A 25388-nucleotide genomic window follows, 5' to 3' on the forward strand; every position below is an offset into this window, starting at 1 on the left:
TGGCTTTTTAACATGGCTTTAACAATTCTGCTGTCAAATCGTTATGATGCCTGCAGTGTGACAGTTTATAGTGATGTCTAGCACTGAGGCATCATGCTGCAGACATCTAGCATGATGTCCTACCCAGTCACATTGTCCTGACACCAGGTTGATCAGTCCTAACACTAACTTCTTAATGCTGAGTGCCTTGCAAGGCAGCTGCTAGTACAATTTTGATAAATCTTTGGTATGACTTGACTGGGGCTCGAACCCATGACTTTCTGCATCAGAGGCAGAAACAGGTAATATGGAAAATAAAATCACAACCACATTTTGACAAGTCATGATTGGATTTTGGTGGGTTTCAAGCTAATTCATCAATCATAATCACATTGGCAACATTTATTTCTGACATACCAGGTCATAGAGGAAAATAACTGCATGGTTAAAGCCTGACTAGAGTTAACCATGTTTAACTTTCACTGACTCATAGTTGGTCAATTTTGAGAAGGACTGTTATTTAACTGGGAGTGTTTTAAAAGATCTGTGGCTATAGATTGATGGAAGAGGTATAAGATGTTTGGTCTAAACACAAATACCAGCTCACAGGTTTGAGGTCAGCGCTCACAAGCATCCAAAAATCTGAACTGTCTCAGATAATCCAACCACTACCTGCAGCTAAATACTAAAATTTCTCTTGGCAGTGTCCATCACAATCAGAAACAAGTGGTGGGGAACTTGTTTTTGGATCACACTCATTACTTCATGTATGCACATTCAATAATATTCCAACCCTAAATTATATCTGAAAAGAAACTACTTGAAAATGTGTCTCATTAGCGATATTGGGCTCTTGTAAAAAATTTAAAACTGAAATCCTGAACCTGGCAGTGCTGATGCAAAAATGATGTTAAATACCGATACTATTTGTACTTTATGTCATGAATATTCTAAAAAGTGAGAATAAGACCATTATGTGGTGTTTAGTAGAATGTACAGAATATTCCAGTTATGTTTGATTCTATCTCACCCTTCATCTCAAGATGAAATGGACTCCAACAGGTTGGATATCCCCATCCACACTGCTATAAACACCATATAACTAATAACACCACAGCCACATTTATGATGAGGCATTAAAATAAAGTATCATTCAGTAAACAAAAAATATATATAAAAATTAGTCAAACATGCATATAACAAACACTTGGGGTTTCATTAGTGGTCTTTGTGTCCAGATGGTCTTTATATACAGGTGGGAGTCATACAGGTAGACTTAATGAATCACGGGATAGGGACATGGTAAAAGTTTCATTTAATATCTGCCAAGATTAAAGATGACAGCCTAAATATGGAAACAGGACATGAACATTATCCCTTGTCGTAACCTTGCCCTGCGGCTAGAAGGTATGACCAAATACACGAGATGTTCTCAAGATATATAAAAGGCTAAAATTTCAATGAAACATCTTCATTTGGTTCAAAAGTTATATAAATACTTAGATATAGGTTACCAATTTATATTTGCCCTTTATATGACCTTGATTTTAAGACAGAGGTCAAGTTATGTTCTTGACAAATGTACAAGTAAGTTACATTTTCCATTGATAAGACCTTTGCATTTGGGTTGAGTGCATATATATATTATCTGATACACTGTCAATACATATAATCAGTTCAAGTTTCATTAAAATATACCTCAGATATTCTATGACTGTGAATATCTGAAACACTCTCAAGTCAAGATATATCAAAGGTTAACATTTCATTTAAATATCTTCATTGGTTTAAAGTTTATACCCAAATACATAGAGGTTGTAGAGTTTTATTTTAAATGGTCATGACCTTGAGAAATGTGCATGGGTGGTTGATATTTGTATGCAAATCATTGCCTATTCATAATATAGACCAATTTGCTAAAGTTTCATTAAAATATCTTTAGTACTTCAAAAGTTACAATCATGTCAAATGTACCAGTTGCAGAATTATATATTCCATTGCTTTGACTGGAGGCAGGAGGCATGGTTACAGCATGCCAAACACTGTCAATCATGATATATATTAGGAAAAGTTTTAATTGTCTTATTGCTTCAAAAATTATGTTCTGGACATGGATTCAACTTTTAAACATACAGTTGTGATATATGCTTGACTGAAATCACATCAGAATGTCTCCTGGTTCAAAAGTTATACTCAGGACAAAGATGCAATTCACAATTATATTTTCACTTCCTATAGCCCTGACACTGAAGCGAAGCGGGGTGTGTGGCTATGGTTGTTGTTGTTGTTGTTGTTGTTGTGGGGTTTAACATCATTTTTCAGCACAAGATAGGCTATACACGGCAGCCAGTATTAATGGTGGAGGAAGAACCCCTGAAAAACCTGGAAAGAAAGACCCACCCATGAGAAGCTAATGGCATGCTTTCTCACATATCCACATTGGCCGAATCCAAGACTCGAACCCATGCAGACAGAGGTGAGATGGCATTGATCAGTAATGGTGAGCATTTTAGACCACTTGGCCACTAAGGGCCCCTTGTGGCTTTTGAACATGACATTCTATTTTGTCATCGACCGCTCTGGTGGCCTAGTGGTTAGAGCATCTGCCTCGGATGTGAGAGGTTGTGGGTTTGAACCTCTGGCCGAGTCATACCAAAGACTTTAAAAAATTGTACTAACAGCTGCCTTGCTTAGCGCTCAGCATTAAGAGGTTAGTGTTAGGACTGGTCGGCCTGGTGTCAGGATAATATGACTGGGTGGGACATCACGCTACATGTCTGCAGCATGATGCCCCAGTGCTAGACATCACTATAAACTGCTATACTGCAGACATCGTAGCGATATGACTGATTTTTTTTTTAAAGCTATGTTGAAAATCAAAATCACACACTATTTTGTCATCATATATTTTTGGTCAAAAATTCATCAAAATGTCTTCAGTGGTTCAAAGTTATACCTAGAAAAAAATCTACAAGTCATATTTTTTATTTTTTTCTCTTGTTGTGACCTTTATTTCGTGGCATATATATATATATATATATATATATATATATATATATATATATATATATATATATAAAATTTTATATGAAAGAAAAAAACTGCATCTGATTAAAAAATAAAGGTGGCAGGGGTATAGGGAACAAAAACAATGACAACATCATATTAATAACAGCATTTATGTATCAAAAATATCTCTGTCATCTCACTGTAATGTTTAACTCAAACTTTTCATATAATAACATTATAAAAATAACAATAAACTTCTGAAACTTTGTGTTGTTTTTCATGAATCCGTACCCAACATGCATTTGTCAGGTCAACATCTTAATAAAATTAATCAAAACTGGGGCTCCTTGCTTTCTTGAATATCTCAGTCAATGTTCACTAGAGATTTAGTTCAGACTTACATCAGTGAAAACCCTTTGTCACTGACATAAACTCTGGAAATGCCACTTTGTGCATTAGTTTCTTTTTGCTTTCAAAAAATGGTGCTTAATCAATGGAGAACACATATCAGAATCACCTTTACAACACCTTAAGTAACTGGCATCACTGATCCTCAGTAATTTTCCATTGAGTCAAATGGAAAATTACTTTCATGTAGGTTAACCTTCGTTATCACAGTACAGGTAGTTGTGCTAATTAAGAATAAAATATTCAACCCAGTAAGTGCCAAGAAGCTGAGAAAAATAATTTTTTCATGTAAATATTCAAGGCAAATTGTGAAAATATTGCCAGATATTTTCTTTGGCTGGCCTACCACTACTACCTCCTGAGGTAGAAGAATCTTGGGTAACAGAGGAAGTACACAGAGGAAACTTTTTCACAACAACAGTGATGTTCTGCATCACCACTTTTGGTACTTTTATTAGTTGATGTCATTCTCTTTTCATGTGTCATCCTCAGCAGATGATTTTTCTGCATTGCCCACTTCCATTAAGTAATCACTTATCTAACATTTTGACATTAAGGTCTGATAAGTGACTGTACCTTGGCAAACTTAAAGAAGGGTCTTGGATCTTTTCTAAAATAGCTGATATCAAACATTGCCTGTGGGTCAGGCAAGTCAGGAAAGTCCACTGCTAGACGAGCATAAATTCCATTCCTGGACCGGAAATCTGGGATTCCACAGGAGACTGAGACCTAAAATGGATTAAGAATGTCAAATACAATGGAAACACAGAGAAATGATTTTGTTCCAATCATTTTAGCTTATTATGATGCATCAACTTTGGATCTAATGATAATCTGATGCACCTTGATACAAAAGTATTATATAAATTTTTTCAATATTTTTTTAATAAATGAATTAGTTAAAATAATTTATAAGGATTAAACCAATAAAAGTTTTAAGGTCTTATATCTAAGTGGAAGCTAAAATATTAACTAGTTAACGTAAGCATTTTTTGAAAAATAAACATCCAAATTAAAACCTAAAGTTGTAAACATAAATAGTAAAAAATATACCGTATTTTCCGGCCTATAAGTCGATGCGGAGTATAAGTCGAATTTACCAATTTTGTAAATTTTCCATCATTCGTCCATATATAAGTCGATTCGGAGTATAAGATGAGGCCAGGTCAATAACTTGGCTTTATATTTTATACTAGTAACTTCCGGTTGCATGAATATTGATGGTATCATTGTATGATATTCCATATTACCGGCAATCGTGAAATTGCATTACCAATGCTAACATGCTTGTGATTTTACTTCTGAACTGCTATATTGTGTTATCAATTGACACAGCTGAATAAACAGTCCATGCTTGTTTTATTATAATTGAAAGCACATCCATGTTGTAGTTCATTTTATTACCTGTAGTTATGAACGTAACTTATACAAACTTGTCATTTTCTATCGTAAGTTTGAAAGTCATGGACTCCGTTAAATTGACTCGTATATACATATATATATATATATATATATATATATATATATATATATATATATATACATATACTATTTTTTAAGTGTTTGTTCTGTTTGGACTTGGATATAATTAACATTTTATTACTAATCTATTCAATGATATACCCCACTATTATCTTTATCGGCGAGTTCGAATACAAAGTAATGGGTATGATCTCTTGTCCTTATAACAAATAATGTATGGACAATGACTTCAATAAAATGTTGACAGATTTTCAATTCCCTAAAACAAGCCTCATTTCCCTACTGGCAGCCTCGCTGATTTGACCTATTCTGTCGATTCTTGCCCTCAATCTGGTTTCAATTATAGCCAAAGCGCTAAGCATGTTTAATTACCGTGTAAATAACACTGCATAGCCATGTGGTTGTTGTGACAATGTACATCGTAATTAAAACAAGAATGAATTGTTGATTTAGAGGTGTTTATTGATAATGGAATACAGTAGGCTCGTAATACATGAGGATTATCATAATCGTCAGGTAACTCAAAATACCATCTTTTTTCTCTTTGCAAAAGCTACAAATAAAAACCGCCCTGAATAAAAGAACGATCTTGTACACGGACAATTTTTTTCATCTCTCACTCTCTCTCTCTCTCTCTCGTGTCTGTGTTGATTCTGTAAGAAAGAAGAGACTGCAACTTTTGATATTGGGACTCCTATTTTTACCATAACCTTTACCCAGGGATCGTCCTGGTCTTCGCCAATGTCGCAAATTGCGATTTTTTTTCCTTATTGGCGATAAAAATATCCCATCTGGCAATTTTTTTGCCGAAAGACTTTCTGGTTATTTAATTTGTACATATAATCATGGATTTGGACTGGATAAATTACAAGGGAGAACGAAAGGAAGCCACAAACTTGACTAAGCAATGCATTGGAATCAATCTGTTACACAAACAATCCTTAGTTCATATTGACAACCCCATCTTTACAGTGCATTGTTACATCATAATCTGCTTATGCTGACATCTGGGCTGAGTACTGTATGCTGTGATACAGTCAATCATGCTACCGAACTATACCTACAACTGACCGACTTCTGAAGACGCGAATAGAACAGATACAATTAATTGAATGGCTAATCCTTCTGTTGTTTTTTTTTTTTTTACATAAACCAATACAAAAGTTTTGCTGAACCTTCATAGAAAACTGATAACCACTGAAGTACCGACTACTGCGTATAAATACAAAGCAAATGGAAAAAAATCTCAATCACAATTATATGTCGCCAGTGCAGCATTTTACTCATTGATCTTTTCCTTTTGCCATCAATCTGTGTTACGGCTGCCGAGATTTAAACTCCGCAACAAGAAATAGCAACAAAAAAAAAACAGTTTTGCATAATTAATAATATTTATTTATTTCTCAAAATACAGGAGTGAAAGAATCCCTAAACTGGGTGTGAATTTATGCTTATATATACGGTCCAATATTGCCAGGTGTTGACTCATATAAGTTTCATTCGTGGGAATGGAGATCATATTTTGCTTGTTGAGAAAATTTATACAGCATTCAATGATCATTCTTGGGATTTAGGAAGCAATTCACTACATTTTTTCCGGTGAAGTTTTTACCGGTACGGTAAATTGTTTTCTTTTATTTTATGTTTAAGAAATAAGAAAAAACACGCAGAATGCAAAATAAATAATGACAAAACTTACAAATATAAACGCAGTCATATTAGTTTATGACAATTTATTGACATAGTAATTTAACATGAATTTGTACATCTATGTGACCTGTTTTCGATTATGCCAATTATAGAGCAATGTCAATAGCATACCGGACACTGTAATCCATATATAAGTCGATGCAATTTCAATGACACAATCCATATATAAGTCAATTCGGAGTATAAGACGAAGACCGATCTTTCAAGTAAAAAAGTATCGACTTATACGCCGGAAAATACGGTATTCAATTTCTTTTACCAAGGAACAATTTAAAAGCTAGTTCCACAGAAAGCAAATTTTTAGTAAATTGTGTTTCTCCAAGAATACTTACCCGATCACATTAACGTTAGGGATATAAGCCTGCTACCTCTCGAATCCAGCCCTACTAAAAGACGAAAATTCGTCTTTACGGTCTATCCCATATAGACCAAAGGGCAATAACTCTTGTCCCTTACCTCCCCTTGCCACCGCCAGGTGTCACTAGTTTTTTTAAGCTGAGCGATATATATTATACGAGGATGCTCGCATAGCGGGGTGGTTGGGAGGGTTTTTAAATAATGTGATCGGGTAAGTATTCTCGGAGAAACACAATTTACTAAAAATTTGCTTTCTCCTTCAAATACGTTCCCCAACCACGTTAACGTTAGGAGAATAAGTAATAGGAGGAGGGAATGCTGAGCATCCTACCTCCACTCCGGGTACCTTCTAGGGAATGATGGCTGGATTCCCCATTTGAACGATAACCTGTTCTCCTAATTTCATTAGCAACACAGCCTAGGGTCCCGTTATATGTGACCCCTATATACGGTTAAGAAAATAGTTATTGAAATCTTCTTACCTACGAAATTTCACTGGCGAATCCAGCGAAGCTGATAGGCTGTGCTGATTGTTTTAAATGGGTCTGGTGGTCATCTGGGCTGCCGACACCGGACCTACCAGATTCAAGGTTTGCCTCTGCGAAGCCAAATCTCTGAGATAAAAACTGGAGAAGGTTGACTCTGCATGCCAGCCAACAGCTTCTATTATATCTAGGATCGAAACATTGCGTTCGAATGCCAGGCTCGCCGAGATTGCTCTAATCTCATGAGCCGTAACCTTCATGAGGCGACTCTGATCTTGTGAGACCTCAGAGTATGCTGAGCATATAACCCACTTCAGCCATGAAGCAAGGGCTTGAGGGGTGACATCCCGTTTACCAGCTTTGACCGGAAGAAAGAGGCGCTTACGTGTGTCCCGACACGCCTCTGTGCGTTTTGAATAGTGCTTGAGTGCACGAACAGGATCTTGCATGGCTGCTGCTCTTGACTCATCTATGGAAGAGAGTGAGCGAATGATGATTCTTTGATTGCCAATGGATGGTAACCTATTTTTGGCTACAAAGCCTGGTTGCGTCAGGAGGATCACCGAACCATCTGATCTGAACTGAAGAAAGTTCGGGTCACTGGAAAGGGAATGTAACTCGCTCACCCTGCATGCTGAAGCTAAGGCTATCAAGAAACATGTTTTGTATGATAGTAGCTTTAACGAAGTGTGGGTTAAAGGTTCAAATTTGTCTGAATTGAGCCATGTTAAAACCCAGGACAGATTCCATTTTGGAAACAGGGTGAGGGATTTTGGTCGATTGAAATCAAAATTGGCTAAAAGATCTAACAGAACTTTGTTATGCCCAATATCACATCTACCATGATGGCAGAATGTGTCTGATATCATGAAGCGGCAGCCTTTGATAGTAATTGGGGCCAACTGTTTCTCCTCGAAAAGCTAGAGAAAAAAGTCAGCCAGTTGAGGGATTGAGACACTCAAAGGGACGATGTTATTGATATGGCACCAGTCCCTGAAAACACGCCACTTTCCCTCGTAAGCCTTCAGAGTGGAGGGCCTTCTTGCTCTTGAGATTCTCTCCACAATCGAAGGTTTAAATTGTTTGTCTCGCAAGGCTGCCCGGACAAGAGCCTTAAGCGTGAAGAAGAAGACGGTCCGGGCAGGGGTGGAACACCTGTGACCGCGGTTGTTTGAGAAGATTTGGGCTGGTTGGAATCTTCCTGGGTAGATCTATCGCTAGATCAAGTAGATCGGTGACCCAGGACTTGTTCCATCTGAGAGGGGCAATCAGAATCATCCGACAGTTCTGACCCCTTAACCTCTGGATTATTTTCGGTACCAAAACCATGGGAGGGTAGGCAAATGCCCACAACCCCTCCCAGCTGATTGACAGAGCGTCCACGGCCTAAGCCTCTGGGTCTGGAACCAGAGAGATGAAGGTGGGCAGCTTGCGATTCCACCTTGTTGCAGAAAGATCGATCATCGGACGCCCCCAAAGTGTGCAAATCCGAAGAAAGACTGATTGATGGAGTGACCATTCCGTGTGAATGACTTGACCTTTCCTTGATAGAGTGTTGGCCAAGACATTGAGTCTGCCGGGAATGTGTCTGATTTGTACGTTGATGTGGAGGTTGTCGCACCAACGTAGAAACTGCCAGATCAGAATGCACAGGTCTGGTGATTTGGTGCCCCCTTGTTTGAGGAGGTAAGTCACCACCACAGAGTTGTCTGACATAATGAGGACAGTTTTTCCTGAGAGTTGATCCTTCCAGAAATGAAAGGCATTGATGACAGCCCTCATTTCTAAAAGGTTGATGTGGAGAGGCCTCTCCCCTGGCTCCCACATGCCGCTGACTGTAGCGAAGTCAGGCAACAGCTGGGCACCCCAACCGTAGGTACTGGCGTCGGTACATACCGTTATCTCCGCTTGGGGCATCTCCAGAGGAATCCCCATGGACAGCCAACCGGGGTTGTGCCACTGATGCAGGAATGATCGTATCTCGGGCGTAATCATTATTGTTTGATTGAGGAGACTTGAAAAGGGGCGCCATTGTGCCAGTAACGTCATTTGTAAGGGACGCATAAAAAGACAGCCAAGCGGGATCAAGTCTGCCAACGCATTGAATAATCCGAGGAGTTGCAAGAATTCTCTCGCTGAAATCTATGTCCTGTTGGAAACGGACTCGACGAGTTCGACGATCCGGATTACGCGAGCGCGAGGAAGCCATACCAGATTCAGATCGGTGAGAAGCTCCATACCCAGATGGACAAAACGCTGGGATGGACGGAGATCGGACTTTTCCCAGTTCACGAGAAAGCCTAGATGATCTAAAAGTGCTAAAAGATCGTTTCTGCCTTTGAGCAGAATAGAACTTACCATGTTTCTGGAGGATGTCGTCCAAGTACACTGCCATCCCTGTAGATGAAGTCGAGCGGAACAGGGTGATGACGCAATCCATAACCTTGGTAAAAGCCCAAGGGCGGATGTTGAGGCCAAAGGGTAGGACCTGGAACTGATAAACCGCGTTGCGGTAAACAAATCGGAGAAATTTTCGTGACGCGGGGTGGATATGGACGTGAAAATATGCGTCGGTCATATCTAGAATGATGGCATACTCGTCCCGCTGGATGGAAAGACGGATTGATCTCGCCGTTTCCATCTTGAATTTCGGTGGTAAAATGTATTGGTTGAAGCGACTCAGGTCGATGATCGGCCTTAACTTGCCTTTTGTCTTCTGGATAAGAAACAGCCTGGAATAAAACCCCGGCGATTGCGGTTTTTTCACAATCTCCACCGCCTGTTTTTCTATGAGCGACCGTATCTCCTGTTGTAGAAAGGTATCCTTCTCCCAATCGGACGGTACGTCCGTGAAGAGGGGAGAGGAGGACAGGGGAAGCAGTTGGATAAATGAAATCCGAAGTCCCTCCGAAATGACCTGGATCACCCAATTCTGAGGAAAAAAAGGTGGTCCAGTGGTCCTGAAATTGCAGGAGGCGGCTGCCCACAGGTAGGCTGTCCGCGGGTGGTGGAGAGGGTATGTTAATTTTTTAGAGTTAGGAGGCTTGAAGATGGAGAAACTTTGTTTCTTACCACCTCTGTATGGTTGCCTCCTAGCTTGATTAGACTGTTGTCTCCTGGCATTGGGTTGGGACCTATACTGCACATTTGATTGTAAGGATCCCTTGTCCCTGGTCCGCCAATCATCCCCCCGCTGTGGCAGGGGCCGATTTTTTCTAAACACCTGCGAGGGTTGGGCGGCGAGTTGGAGGGGCAGTTTCTGAGCTGCCTGCTTCCAAACTTCTTCAATTTTTCCTCCAAAGAGTAAAGGCGACCCAAACGGAGTCATCCGTAAAGCCAGAGTATGATGGGACTTGAGCGACGTGGACCGCAGACATGCATCACGTCGTATCAGGTCTAAGTTGGCAGAAGCAGTCAACGCATTAGCCATGGAATGGTGAGCTGTCCTGTTAATAACTCTAGCAATCCGGGCCATCGCTTCCCAAGCGTGGTCATTGTCGGATTTTTCTGCGAGTCGGAAAAATGGCTAACGAAGCCAAGTCTAACATTGAAGAAGAAGCGACTACGTTCCGGACTAGCTTTGACGTGGCATGGAACACATTTTTTTCCACTTTGTAAAACAGTGGAGCAGACATGTGAACTGCTGCCATATTTTTGTCCAGGGCCGGAAGATCCGTACTGAAGGCGTCTGAATGAGTTTTGTACAAGCGACACGAGAACGTCGCTGGTACTTGGCTTTCTGAAAAGAACGCCTTAGCATTCCCCAGATCACCTATTCGTCCTGATAGACGATCACTGATCTCCTTAATTTTTGCCGACTGGGAAAGGAGCCGGAAGGACGGCGTCTCTTCCTCCCCGTCAAGATCTACAGACGTCTTAACTTTGTAGTCTTAGTGGCGGTAGGAGGTGGAGAGCATTCTGAAGTTGCCAACACCCTATGAATTTCTTCCACTGCCGCCTTGAAGCCAAACTCAGTCCGTTCCATGGTTGGATCTGTGTACGGCTGATTTGCAGGAGTTTCGTCACCCTCACTGTGTGCCGAGTCGTGTTCTGTAATAGCTTGCATTTCTGGATAGAGCATACCAGGTGGCATAGATGACGCGATTCCGTCATCCTTAACACTGTCACTAACTCTCCCTTGTGAATAAGCCGTGAACATATGGACGGCCGGCCCTGCCAGCTGGTTTGTCCGACTTGTGGTCGGTCTGAATGTTGGTGACAGTCCTGCTATCACCGGTACAGGCTGCTCCAATGGCCTGGCTGGATGGACAGATTTCTCACTAAAATCTCCGCCATAGTATTGGTATGTTGCCGGCGGTACAGCTTGACGGACGGATTTATCACTAAAATCCTCTTAAGTCATGTTTGGTCGGACCATTTTAGCAATAGGGTCCCCATGCTGGGACAGCCGGCCGGCCGGTGACGTAGAGGTTGTATAAAGAAATGGATCCAATGGATCCGGTAAAAACCCATGCGTCCTGACTTACAGGCCTGAAGGTCATGCTTGGACATGCGGGGGGACTTACGCCCACTGGGCAGCCTAAAATTGGGGGAACATTCCCCCAAAGAGTCAGAAAAAGCTGTGGAAGCGAGCGAGGGAAATAAGGGTAACATCTGGCCTGATGTCAATAGCTGTGTCGTCATTTCCTGGACCAAACGACGCATCTGTTCAAAGTTGGACTGTCAACATTATTTTCCTCCATTGCTGCTGATGTTACTGTGGCTGACGGTTGCAAACGACGAACTTTAGGTGGAGGGGGGTAACCTCAACGTCCCCCACAAGGCTCGCAATGGAGGCTGTCTTCGGATGTATACCGAGGACATCAATGCTATCTTTCTTCGACTTATTCCGTCTATCCCTCCCTTTTGCTGCCTTCTGGACTACATCAGCCCACGTTTGCTCTGTCCAAGTATTACACACGCTGCATGGTATAGATGATGTACACTTGGTACATACAATACAAGAGTCATGGTTGTCTTCTTTTGCTTTGAACTTTTTGCATTTCATGCATTTGGTTGACATTTCTACTGAAATGACACAAGAAAAGAAAACAAAGCACAAATTATCAATTCAGCATGTTATTAATTCGCTAATACCACAACCGTTACTAACGGAGTAAGCGAAATTAGTCAGTGTCGCGTTAACTCTTAACTGACAACACGAGTTCCGCGATAGCGTGTGTAACATGGTCTTCAGTAAACGAAATCCGTAAGGGTGAAAAAGTCACTCAATTTGAAAAAAAATTGTTAAAATAATGCATACAACCTGTAGAAGAATGATTGTCCAACACAATAAATCCAAATTTAACTTCGGATGGTCCAATTTAACACTAAGATGGCTTGGATTGTTTGGAAGTATAATGTACGTGTTATCAGTACAAGCGAAGCTTAAAAACTAGTGACACCTGGCGGTGGCAAGGGGAGGTAAGGGCAAGAGTTATTGCCCTTTGGTCTATATGTGATAGACCGAAAAGTCGAATTTTCTTCTTTTAGTAGGGCTGGATTCAAGAGGTAGCAGGCTTATATCCCTAACGTCAATGTGATCGGGGAACATATTTGAACGAGAAATGTTTAATTATTAATAAACAGTTCTGAAATGATGTCTCTTCCTTATCCTTCTGAAATATCGCGTAAGCAGAAGACTTTGACCTTGCTGTACTCAAGAAGAGTGAAACCACTATTTGGGAACATTTTAGATTGAAATAGATTTGAAAGCTGGTTAATTAGATAATTCAGTAGATGTTTCCACTCTATGTTCTATCAAAATACATCAATGAACTAAATTTACAACACAAATGTGTCTGTCATCATACAGGAAGGATGTGTAATGTGAGCTTTATGCTTAATGCAGAGTGGGAGGATGTTTAAAAAAAAAAAAAAGGGAAAATATGTGATTTCTCTAATATTCTCCACTAGCCATTGCAAAGATTTAGTATCATGCTGAAAAAATGGTCAGACTAAAGTGATTATGAAAATGAAATATCTGCCTCGTCTCTAATTAAAGCTATTTTTGGCTGCAATATTTTCCCTGAATATTTTGCCTTTAATTACTTTTAAAATTCAAAATGTTAACTTTTAATTCACACTTTAAAGCCAGGATTGTGTTGACATACCATTAAACCACCTAAGCATCAACCTACTCACCCATCTTTCTACCTACTGTGACAGAAAATAAAAGACATAATACAATTTCTTTACCATGACATCAAAGTGGAGGTACTATAACGAGTTCATAACATTCAGAAATGAATGCTGTTTAGTACATTTTTTAAAAATTCTTAATTCATAACATCTGCTTAAGAAGCTTCTACCAGGTGAAGGTCACAGGCCCGAGTAACCCTAGCGTGACAGCCTAGAAACACAGCTGTGCACCATTACTTCGATTACCTATTACAGAATCAGTCTCACATGAAAAGTATACAGTATGCAGTACACTCCTCTGACATTCATTTACATGTACATATGCAATATACAGTTAAGCTGTACAGGGTAACCTATCACAATATACAATGTATAAAATCATTAATATGGACTGTTTACCACTGTCCTGGTCAGAAAGGGCTAGCTAAGTAGGATAGGATACAGTTGTAGTTGTAGTTGTTGTAAGGTTTAATGCCATTTTTCAGCACAAGATAGGCTATACATGGTGGCCAGTATAGCTGGTTGAGGAAGAACCCTGAAAACCCTGAGAAGAACCACCATCACACAAGCTACTGGCAAGCTTTCTCACAGGATAGGATGCATACAACACTTAGAATCTAAGTGGTCATAACAAAAATACTTCCCACGTTAATAAAGCACAGTTCACAGTAATCTTTTTTGCTGGGTGTGGTACTGGGAGATATGTATACAATCACCTAGTTTAATAAATCAAGCATGAACAGTTAAAAAGCTAAATGTAACCAAAGTCATTAAACTAGTATCATTTAGGACCAACCAGACATCATAAGAAGTCTTACTGTGATAACCATATGTAACAGACTTTCTGTTCAGGAGGAGAAATGATAAGAATTTGAAGATGGCTGCTATGGTGGCCATATTGTAGGCTAATGTCGTATGCTGCAATGAGCTACAAGAACAAAAAGGGGACTTCTTGTATTAACAAGAGTGTGTCAAACAATGCATTAAGTTACACACCAAAAAAGTCAATAACTCTAATAAAAATTGCAGGGGAAAAGTGATTTTCCTATATGTGCATCTCCTGGTGATGACCATGACACTTACAAAGTTTCATTACCATCCACCAAAAAAAATTTGGGACTAGATGGATGAATGAGATTATGTAAAACGATGCATTGAGCTGTAAGACATACTGGTTTTAATGCAATGATCATAATATTTACAAATTTTCACAAAAATCCATTTAGAACTGGAAGATTAGTTGCATTAATGCCACTGCCAAACACTGAATTAAGCTACAAGACAAAGTGGTTAATATTTCTAACAAAATATTGCAAGAGAAAACAGCTCTGTCAATATGCAGAACTCCTGTAATGACCATGATATTTCCCAACTTTCATGGAAATCCATCATGAAATGCAAGAAGAACTGCATTAAGCTCCCCCTAGCCTTGAATTTTACACTACATTAAGCTTCCTTCTACAACTCTGATATTTTGCACTTTCTGCAACAACTTATTTCTTGACTGGCAACTCCAGAAAATGCTCTGTGTTTACAGAATAAGTGCCATATGACCAACTTGGTTTAGTCTGGGACCTTTTAGTCCGCAATTTATAATCCAGTGTCTAACTTAATATCTGAAAGCTTTATGGCAACCAGATGTCATGCTCCAGCTGTAAAATCTGGCTTCTCAGCAGTTAGCTTTTGTCATCTTGATGATTATCAGCAGTAATAATGGACGGCATTTATCAAGTGACAAACCCTAACACAGAAGAGACACACACCATAGAGATAATCAAATTGCTTATATTTTTGTTTGAAATTAAAGCTGGGTCGCTGAATATAGAAATCAATGAATATTCATTAGATCTCCATCTGTAAACCCCATTATGTTCCTGCTTATGTCGGATGAATTTGGGATTTGTGTGTGTGTGTGTGTGTGTATATATATATATATATACACACACATATACATATACATATATATATATATGCTGATTATATTATAGGGGTGGTGATCCTAGAGCCATACTTTTCAACATAAAACTCATCGGTGCCAAATTATTCTAGCCAAAAAAAGCAAGTGTCCCCTGGTCAGTGGGACGATTCAACAAGGGATCCATTGAGACATGGTTTTTGTCAAACAAAGTCAAAAAGGTATAAAAATCTGTATAGAATTAAATAAGTGCTGTAATAGAATAACGATCTAATCAGGTTATCTTCTCATGACTATGATAGAGTGTGTAAAACTTCATAGCTCTAAGCCAAATAATTTTGCACTATCATGGTAAAACACTCTGATTAAAATCAGTTCTTTACAATTATAAGATCTGATGGACACCAATAAAAGGTCATGTTCTGTTGACCTTGTACTTCTCTGATCAAATCACAACTTTCAAAGTTTTGAATGTGACATGCATCAGTCAGAACTAATTGGTACTAACGATAACTATCCTAAACATGAATTTATCATGCTTTATCTGATAGGCCGCTAAAAAAAAGTGGACTGGAAATTCTGAAGGTCATCAAAACAAACTTTTATTGTTATCTGCTAGATTCTCATGTGAAACTGTGAAAATCTGATCGGATTGCATGCAAAAATGGATTTAAGGCAAAATTATGAAGATATGGTCAGTAACAAAGCATAATAAAGTCAAACATGTGGAGATGCTGGAGGTTTTGCTTTTGTGCTAATTTGACACCAGTTCTCAGCTAGGGTCTGAAAATTTTGCATACATAAGATGAATTCAGAGATCACTTTAAAAGGAGAAACAAGAAACATGCAGAACAAAGGGGTCTGAAAAATTTCACTGCAATCTTACCCCTGCTCCAGTCAGAACCATTATATTCGTGCAAGTCTTGAGTAGGTTAACTACGTCTGCCATTGTGTTAATATGTGAAAGTTTTTTCCGTGTTGGTGGTTCAGATACTATGTTGAGGATTATTTTCCACAACATGAAGTTTTCAATATCATCTGGAACTGCAGCATCGGGGACAAGATGGCTCAAAATATCACGTGGATTCCGACCTGAAACCATCTGCTTGTGAACCCATGACATTGGGCCTGGAATGAAAAGATAATCATTATTTCACTTGAAGCATCTTGTATGCAAAGAAAGATAAGCCACATGTCTTGCAAGGATTAAGGACTATATAACTGCATAATAATTAAAGATATACCATATGTCTATAAGGATTAGGTGACTATATGAATGCATAACAATAAAAGATATGCCACATGTTTACAAGGACTAAGGGACTATATAACTACATAATAATAAAAGTCATCAAGAAATGACATATCCCATTAGTCTCTAACCTATGCAATGACTCCTAATGAGAACATTTACTGGTCAGTGCTCTTAATTTTTGTACTATTTATGTAAGTACACTACTTAGGGCTGTTCCATTAAAACATACATGGGGCTCAGGGAGGGCACTTTTAAAGTGGGATACTCATCCACAGATGCAATTTAGAATTTTCTTAGCATTTTAATATGAATTCTGTGAAATCAAAGTACTCTGGCATATATTTTATTTAAACTGCCTTCCATGGGACCATGTTCGTTTAAATGGAATAACCCTTATGCAACACCTTGTTTCCATGGTAATAAAATAGACTGAATAAGAAACTTCTAAGTAGCACAATATACCTTTACTCAACCTACTTGACATGTGTATCAAGTCTGGATGAAACATCTTGAATGTTTTGAGGTATTTTGTGAATGAAAATGTTAAAAGGCAGAGTTTGATACAGGGTTATTATTATTATTATTACCAGTACATGCTAGGGGACCCGAGTGGCCAAATGGTCTAAAACACTCACCATTATGGATCACTGCCAACTCACCTCTGTCTGCACAGGTTCAAGTCTTGGATTCTGCCAATGTGGGTATGTCAGAAAGCTTTCCAGTAGCTTCTTGTGGGTCGATGGTTCTTTCCGGGGTTTTCCCGGCTCTTCCTCTTCCACTTATATTGGCTGCCATGTATAGCCTATCTTGTGCTGAAAAATGGCATTAAACCCTACTACTACTACTACTACTACAACAACAACCAGTACATGTGTACACCAACAATGTCAGACATAGTTCAGTGACAAGACAATTTGCACTTTTATGCTTTTTTTTCTTCATTTCTCTACAAAATAAAAGTATTTTCTCTATTTCTGGCCCTTATCACTTAATCTGATTACTACATATGCTTGACAAAAGTTGCCAGCTTTTCTTTTTGTTATTTAGAACATGTTGCATTTTTAACATTTTGACAGAAAATGTGATGTCTTGATGAAAACAGCAAGTCTGTGGGAGAAGCTCTAATTAACTTCAGCTTGTAGTGTTGTCATTAGCATTACTGTAGCAGAAGCTGTAATTATCATCATCTTGCAGTATTGTCACTAGCATATCTGTACGAGAAGCTGTAATTAACATCAGCTGGCAGTATCGTCATTAGCATTACTGTAGGAGAAGCTGTAATTATCATCATCTTGCAGTATTGTCACTAGCATATCTGTATGAGAAGCTGTAATTAACATCAGCTGGCAGTATCGTCATTAGCATTACTGTAGGAGAAGCTGTAATTATCATCATCTTGTAGTATTGTCATTAGCATAACTGTGGGAGAAGCTGTAATTATCATCACCTTAAAGTACTGTAATCAGCAGTCAGCTAAAAACTCTTCAAACTTTAACAAATTGTAAAACGCACTATTTAATATTACACTGTTGCCTCGGTCCGGACTAGCGCCCTTTAATATTGGATTGCCATTTCAAAAGGTAATAAGAAGGCCCAGCTTAATCTGAAACAATCAAAATACAGCTCTTCCCTTTCTGAAAGCCCAAAATGACTTGAATAGCGCTCAGCACTGTGATTTACATATGTGTAAACTGCTTGCTTAAATTAAAAAGGTGCCTTCCACCAAGGAGTTTTATCCGAGCAGTATGCAAGAATGTTATTATTTGGGGGGCCCAGGAAAGAGTTTTGAATACAGCAGACATTCACTGCCAGACTGCACTGCCTTATGTTCAGCTGCAACAGAATTGGCAGTGGTAACTATTCCAACTGGCATCTGACCTATCTACCCATACAGAAATATAGAGATAACTCTTTCCAGAAAATACTTGTATTGCTGCTTACTTTGCTCTTGACATTTTTCAACACACATTCACACCTCAGCATTTACAAAAGACAGGGAGACAAACACATGTACCACATTATACTCTTTAGCTTACCTGCCATTGGCTTCCATGCCTCCTCACTGTAGCCTGACACATCACTGACATCGCTCATATCCGAAGACGAGAATGGTGACCCTGGTTCCTGCAAATGGAACATCAATATGATGCAATGGAACACAAAAATGGACTAAATTAACTTTGGACAAAAAAGGGACCCAAAACTAGAGATGTGCAGATATGACATTGATGCTTCCACAAATAAGATGCAGTTTGGCACACAGAGCACTGGGTTGCTGGTTTTCTCAAGTTTTTTTATCTTATGTCCCCAACACCTTGGCAAAAGGGAATAAATTTCAGCAAATACACATTTGTCATTTAATGACTTTTTTTTTTGTTTGGAAAGAAAAGTTATTCAGAAAACATAAGCATTTATTATAAACAATACCCATACATGAGTGTAAACTAACATTAAATAACTGAGCAAGGTCCAGATTGGGAAATTCCAAAAGGCAGCTAATTTCAGGTTAATCAGATCAAGTTACTAAATTGCATGTTAAAACTTTTATTGCAATAATTTAAGTGTTCAAGAAAAATATGTTACTAAGGTACAGAGCACCAAGTTAATTAAGTTTGCAAAACTATTGAAGCAGCCAAGATTATCTAAATTTTATAACATTACTAGCGCCTTATATACTATTATTTTCATCTGACCCTCTTAAATTGCACATGTCCATCAAATTTGGAGGGATGTGGGGGCACAGTGTCCCCTGCCCTTGGGATCCCATGTGCAACACTGAAGATGCAATTGAATATCAATGTTCTAAGTCAATATCGAAGTTCTACATTAAAAAGGGGCCACAATACGATAAACACCTTCAGAAAATAGTAAAAATGAATCTGAACAAAGCTTTCCAAATGTGAAGCTTCATATCAAAGTAGAAAGTATTTCAAAAGTTAATGAGGAGAAACAAAGTTTTTTTTAAAAAAACAGACGTAACATGCTGTGGTATTACGGATGGACAAATCATATTATATGCCTCCTCCATAAAGATGAGCTTGAAAAATATAATGGGAACTGTGAATATCACATTACATGCTTGCCCCATGTTTAAAAGTCCATGTTGGCACTAGTAGAGGTATGCAGGATTGAAACAATACACCTGTGTCACATACTGATTAAGTATCACAAAATACAACCAATGCAACATATCCATAAAGGATACTGAAGCAAGTGACTAATAATTATTCACGGTCACTGAAGAAACTTTAATATGTTTAATTTATAGATTGGGACATGATAAAATAAAGGCTCTTGATCCGTCTCATAACTTATGGTTACACTTTTTTAACCTCTGATGAAAATTAGCCGGCCTTCTGTAGTGGGAAGAAGGTGAAGAGAATGACCATAATAAATGATTTTGGCACACACATTAGAGTAAGTACTTTGATTTTTTTTGTCATGTTTAATTGTTACTGTATTGTTCAAGATGCTTTAAGAGGAATACTTAAGCACAGCCCTAATATATCTTTTTTTATTTATGGCAAAATGAAGAAACATGCTTTCTCCCAATGCAAAGAAACCACTGGCTAAGAAATATAACAAGTTTAAAAATGCATGAATATCTGAGTTTAAGCATGTGCAGGTGAGAAGAAAAGGTCCTGAGTTTGTACTGTGTGTTGCAATGGTATGCACTTTTTGCATTTCATTAACTATTTTACATGGCCATAAATTATAGTCAGATAAAATATATCTGTGAACAATATATTAAAAGATAATTAATTTTAAAGTTGGGATAAATTATTCATAAAAGCATAAATACACCAATTATTTTTTTCATTGGTTATTTCAATTTTAAATCAATCTTTACCTTTTTTAAAATTTACGGTTCTGAAGTCTGCCAACAAATTTTCAGGATCTGAGCCACATTGAGAAAGAAGCGAGAATTCTGCAAGAATTATCTCTAGAAAATGTGAACCTGAACTGCTTTGTTGTAAGTTCAGACATGCCAACCCCAAAGAGAGGTACAAGCGTAATTTATTTCTAATATAAGTAGCAAAAAGCATAATCTGACCGTAAAAAGAGCAATCTATATATTATATGCCATAATTATCGAAAACTGTATGAAAAATGTACATATTTATTTTATTTAATGTACATCTATTTTTGCTACTAACCTGGATCTGTAGTTAAATTTTTTGTCACAAATCGGCTAAATCCACATGGATTAGCTACTACAACAGAATAGATGTAAAAGAAATGGATAAATTATTTAGGCATAACACTCACTTTAACTAGTTTACATGTTAACTGTCATAAATAGTCGCAAAGTCCACAAATGATGACTGTTGTAGTATCCTCAACCTGCCATGGTTCGTCCCTTAACGACGGTCTATTGCAACATGTTTTGAAGTTTAACAAAATCCCTCTCCTCTGACATTTTTCAGTCGTATAAAATGCAACTGTCACATCGATAGTCCATTTTTTTTTTATACCTGTCGATATTTATTTTCAATTTAGGCTGGTCTGCTATGTATGTAGTATCAAAATCTATGACCAGCGGTTTCACATTCAAGAATCCCATCTGTTTTTGTTGAATATTTTTTTGATCAGTACTTACTGTCGCTGTCAATGAAAGGTACCAACCTAGTTAGTCAAATTACCAATGTTATTTTATCAAACAATATATTTTTATACATGCAGAGATAGATTAATTTTACAACAAAGAATTATTAATCTCAAGCCCTGGTAAATAGTACAATCATCACTTATTTTTTCTCTTCGTGGTGTTTCTTTCTACATGTTGGCTATTTGGTCATCTGAAAAGAACACGGATGCACTAAAGTGCATGGGCTGATGACATAAATCAGACTGGGTCCATGGTTAGTAGCACATTTCTGTAAAAAAAATTCCAGGTTTTTTCAAGGTTCAAAATCATGTTTTTCAAGGTGCATTATTACATTAATTTTAAAGGATTCATAAATGAAACTGTTAGGTAAACACAAGTTACTACTTACTATTATTTTATATGAGAAACATACCTTGCAATTTTTTTTATTAAAAAAAAGATAAAGTCAAGATTATTATCACTGATGTCATTCCCATTACAGTAATACTAAACATCCTACATCTGGGCATTAGAATACTATACATTCACTGGACAATGTTCATTTGACTCTAATAACACTACACTATTTACAAAGTCCAAAATATTTTAAAGTGAATTTTTCAGTTCTTGTAGTTTGTCCAAGTTCAATGATTTTATCGTTAACACTTTTCCTCTATTTGATGTCATGATAATTTAAATTTTCCTAGGAATCTCTGCTTTCAATGCATATTTATCAACAGCAGCTGCCATTGTCTCAATGTCTTTATCAATGCCTGCCTGCCTTCTCTAACTCTGCTATTTCCTCATCCAGTGCTTTCTTTTTTGTCTTCTTCTCTCTTGCTCAAGGTTTTTCCACTGTTCATCCAAGTACATGCTGTACCTACTGTAAGCACTGCCTGCATTTATAAGCATTTTTGGTGTTATATCAATTTGGCAAATTCCACCAGCATTTCTTACACTGTCAATACTCACTCTTCTTGCAACCAGTCCTTTCCTTCATATTTACATCTTCAGACTCTTTATTGACAGAAAAAAAACTTTCAATGGTAGTCCATCATTGGAAGACTTTACAGGAACCCCATTCAGTAATTCCTACTATGAAAATGAGATCTGAATAACAATATACTTTTTCAAGTGAAACCCTGCTGTAAACCCACCTATGAATATTAGATTCATGGGAGAAAAAAATCTAAATTAATGTGGGTTCCTGTGCTGAGGCCTTGTTATTTATACCCCACCCCACCCCCATAAAACAAAAAAGGTAACAAAAATATTTGTTTCTTGTATTATCACTTATTTAAAAACAGCATATCATTATTTTAAGCTGCATTCTATATTTTTAGATTTATCTTGCTCACTGCAATTATTGTCTGTCCTATTTCCACACACACACCATCCAAAATATCCTGATCAAACAAATTTCATAATTAAGACTATATACAGTTTCTATTTTAAAACTTGAAGCTCCGTGTTCGCAGACAAACCTCTTTCGTCAAACACAATTTCATGCTTAAGACTTCTTCTTGTTTTACTATATTAGCCACAATTATGTAATTTACGAGAGCTAGTTTATTTTTCTCCAGCTGCATGTGACCATACAGCACTCTTCCACTGTATGCAAATCAATAGCCATCTGACATAATTTGCATTTTGCAAAGCTGTCTGTGAAAGATCTCATAATTCAAACTTTATATTTTTCCTTGTCTAGCCACTGAAGTTGGAATTGACAGCAAGCCATTTCTAAGCTTACAAACGATTCAATTTTAAACCGCGGCTTCATTTGGAAGTTCAAAACATACAACTGCGTAGTGGCCAGTTGTGGAAATTTCCATTCTGGGACAAACTTTGTGAGCGATCATTTTTTCTCTCTCTTTTTTTAAATATTTAAATCTGTCAAATGAAAGTATTTATTAATTCCTTTAGGTTTCAATAAAATCAAGACTTTTCAAGGTACCCAGACAAAAGTTATGTCAATGTGTTTTCAAGGCCTTAAAGGACAAATTCATTTTTCAAGGCTTTTCCAGGTTCCCTACAGACCTTGTGGGTCAATGCACATTCTAAGAAATCTACAGGACAGGGAGTTGGTAGTCTAACATCGAGGAGCCATTTCCATTGTGGAATGGAAAAGCTTAATAATTGTAAGATTTAAGTGACCACAGTAGTCCCCCTCTTGAACAGCCCCCCTGACAAGTGGCCACCCACTTCTTACAGCCAGAATCCCTTGGCACCAATGAGTTTGTCTTCAAAGTACCCCTCAAGAATGGCCACCCCTCTAATGTGACCAGCAGCCAGCATATTAGTACAAAAATGTTAAATGTTCCCTACACGAGCGGCTACTTTTTCCCCAAAATTATCCAGAACGAATAATTCATATCATGATGTAAGGTAAGTAATCAGATTATCTCAATCATCGATACATGTCTCCCAATGTCAAGTTTCCGTTACTAAAAGAAGTGTTGACTAAAGTACAGTGGAACCCCACTATAACGCGATAATTAGGGTCCAAACAATTGGATCGTGTTAATATTGGAGTCGCATTAATGCAAGGTTTTACAGTATTTTACTTTTTTCTGAGAACAACTAATTGGCTCATATACATGTATTCATGTCTAATGTATATGATGAATAGGGTATCAAAACCGTTTACTATCGTGCCGTCGTGGCATGCAGTTCATTTATAATGCATGTAATTCAATTGAAAAATTGCACAAAGATTTACAATATTCAATAATTTTTTACCCAGATCATTGTGTCTGAATTCAACGTCTCATATACAGCATGAACAGAGTATCAACATTGTTTACTTGCCGTCTGATATAATATATGTAATTCCGTTGCAAAAATTGCATACATATTTAAACTATTCAATAATTTTGTCACAGATCATTATGTGTCTGAATTCAATGGGAAAAATTAACAGCAAAATTAGGTTAAGAAAGATGAAGCACGTGTACGGTTCATTATGTTCCAGGGTCTATGAACAGTGTCTGTACAAATTTCATACTGCTAAAATTTTCTCATATGTGTTTCTGTGTACATTTATCCACATGCTTTCAACGTGTATATAACTTTTACTTCAGAGTTTGTGAATATCGAAAGAAATGTGTGAAAACTACTATACTAATCATTGTGCAAAGTGCAGAGAACAACTTGTGTTTGTGAACTTGCTTTTCCATAACAGTAAAATATATATATATAAAAAAAGGAAATTAATAACGAGTTCATAAACAAACACAATACCCATGTAAAACCAGAGAACTAAGTGCAGTAGGCCTGCAATGGTCACAAGTCACTTTTATAAAAATGTTTAAGCTGAACCCATGTACAATTTCATATCCTTTCAATTTCCAGCTAATAAAATGGACATTATTTACTGGTCAACTGTTGTTGTTGTAGGGTTTAACATCATTTTTCAGCACACGATAGGCTATACACAAGGGCCAGTATTAATGGAGAAGAACCTGGGAAAACCCTGGAAAGAACCACCAACCCACGAGAAGCTACCGGCAAGCTTTCTCACATAAACACATTAGCCGAATTCGAAGCTCAAACCCATGCAGACAGAGGTGAGATGGCAGTGATCCATAACGGAAAGCGCTTTAGACCACTCGGCCACTTGGGGCCCCCTGGTCAACTGACTGCGTCTAATAATACCGCCAAGCCCAGGAAACATCTTCGCTGTTTTCATTTTTTTGGTGTTTATTAAATTGTGAGAATCTTTTATAAACCACCACATTGTCTGCTGCTTGGTTGTGTATGCAGTTGAAGAAGAAACACATGTTGGCCATTGTTTGAGCAACGACTGTATACAGAATTAATTGAAGACAATCACAAAGACCACTTACTGGCTTTACTCATGAACCAGTAATAAGTAACATTTCCGATGTTTATTTTGGCATAACACTTCAAGAGCCTGGTGATATTGTTAAATTTCAGAAGCTACGCCACAACTGTATTATATTAAAATTCATATGCGAACTCTTCCCCAAAATGATAATAAACGTTTTACACACTATTTCTCGTACTTAAAAAAACATTCTTTCCCGGTACGAGAAAATT

General features: G+C 37.8%; 1 protein-coding gene across 2 annotated transcripts in view; it reads right to left on the bottom strand.

Annotated features, from left to right (window-relative positions):
* The window catches only part of LOC149771969 (NAD-dependent protein deacetylase sirtuin-1-like), a 57150-nt gene that overhangs the window by 15686 nt on the left and 16076 nt on the right, over positions 1-25388 (bottom strand). For both annotated transcript variants that reach the window (XM_089948010.1, XM_089948009.1), the window contains exons 3-5: positions 18778-18865; positions 16373-16614; positions 3973-4125 (exon numbers count right to left, since the gene is read on the bottom strand). In XM_089948010.1, coding sequence (XP_089804136.1) covers positions 3973-4125; positions 16373-16614; positions 18778-18865 — 483 coding nt within the window. The remainder of the gene's footprint in view (positions 1-3972; positions 4126-16372; positions 16615-18777; positions 18866-25388) is intronic.

The sequence above is a fragment of the Sinohyriopsis cumingii genome, unplaced genomic scaffold (genome assembly GCF_028554795.1).
Source record: "Sinohyriopsis cumingii isolate HCF-2022 unplaced genomic scaffold, ASM2855479v2 utg001542l, whole genome shotgun sequence".
Lineage (NCBI taxonomy): Eukaryota > Metazoa > Mollusca > Bivalvia > Unionida > Unionidae > Sinohyriopsis > Sinohyriopsis cumingii.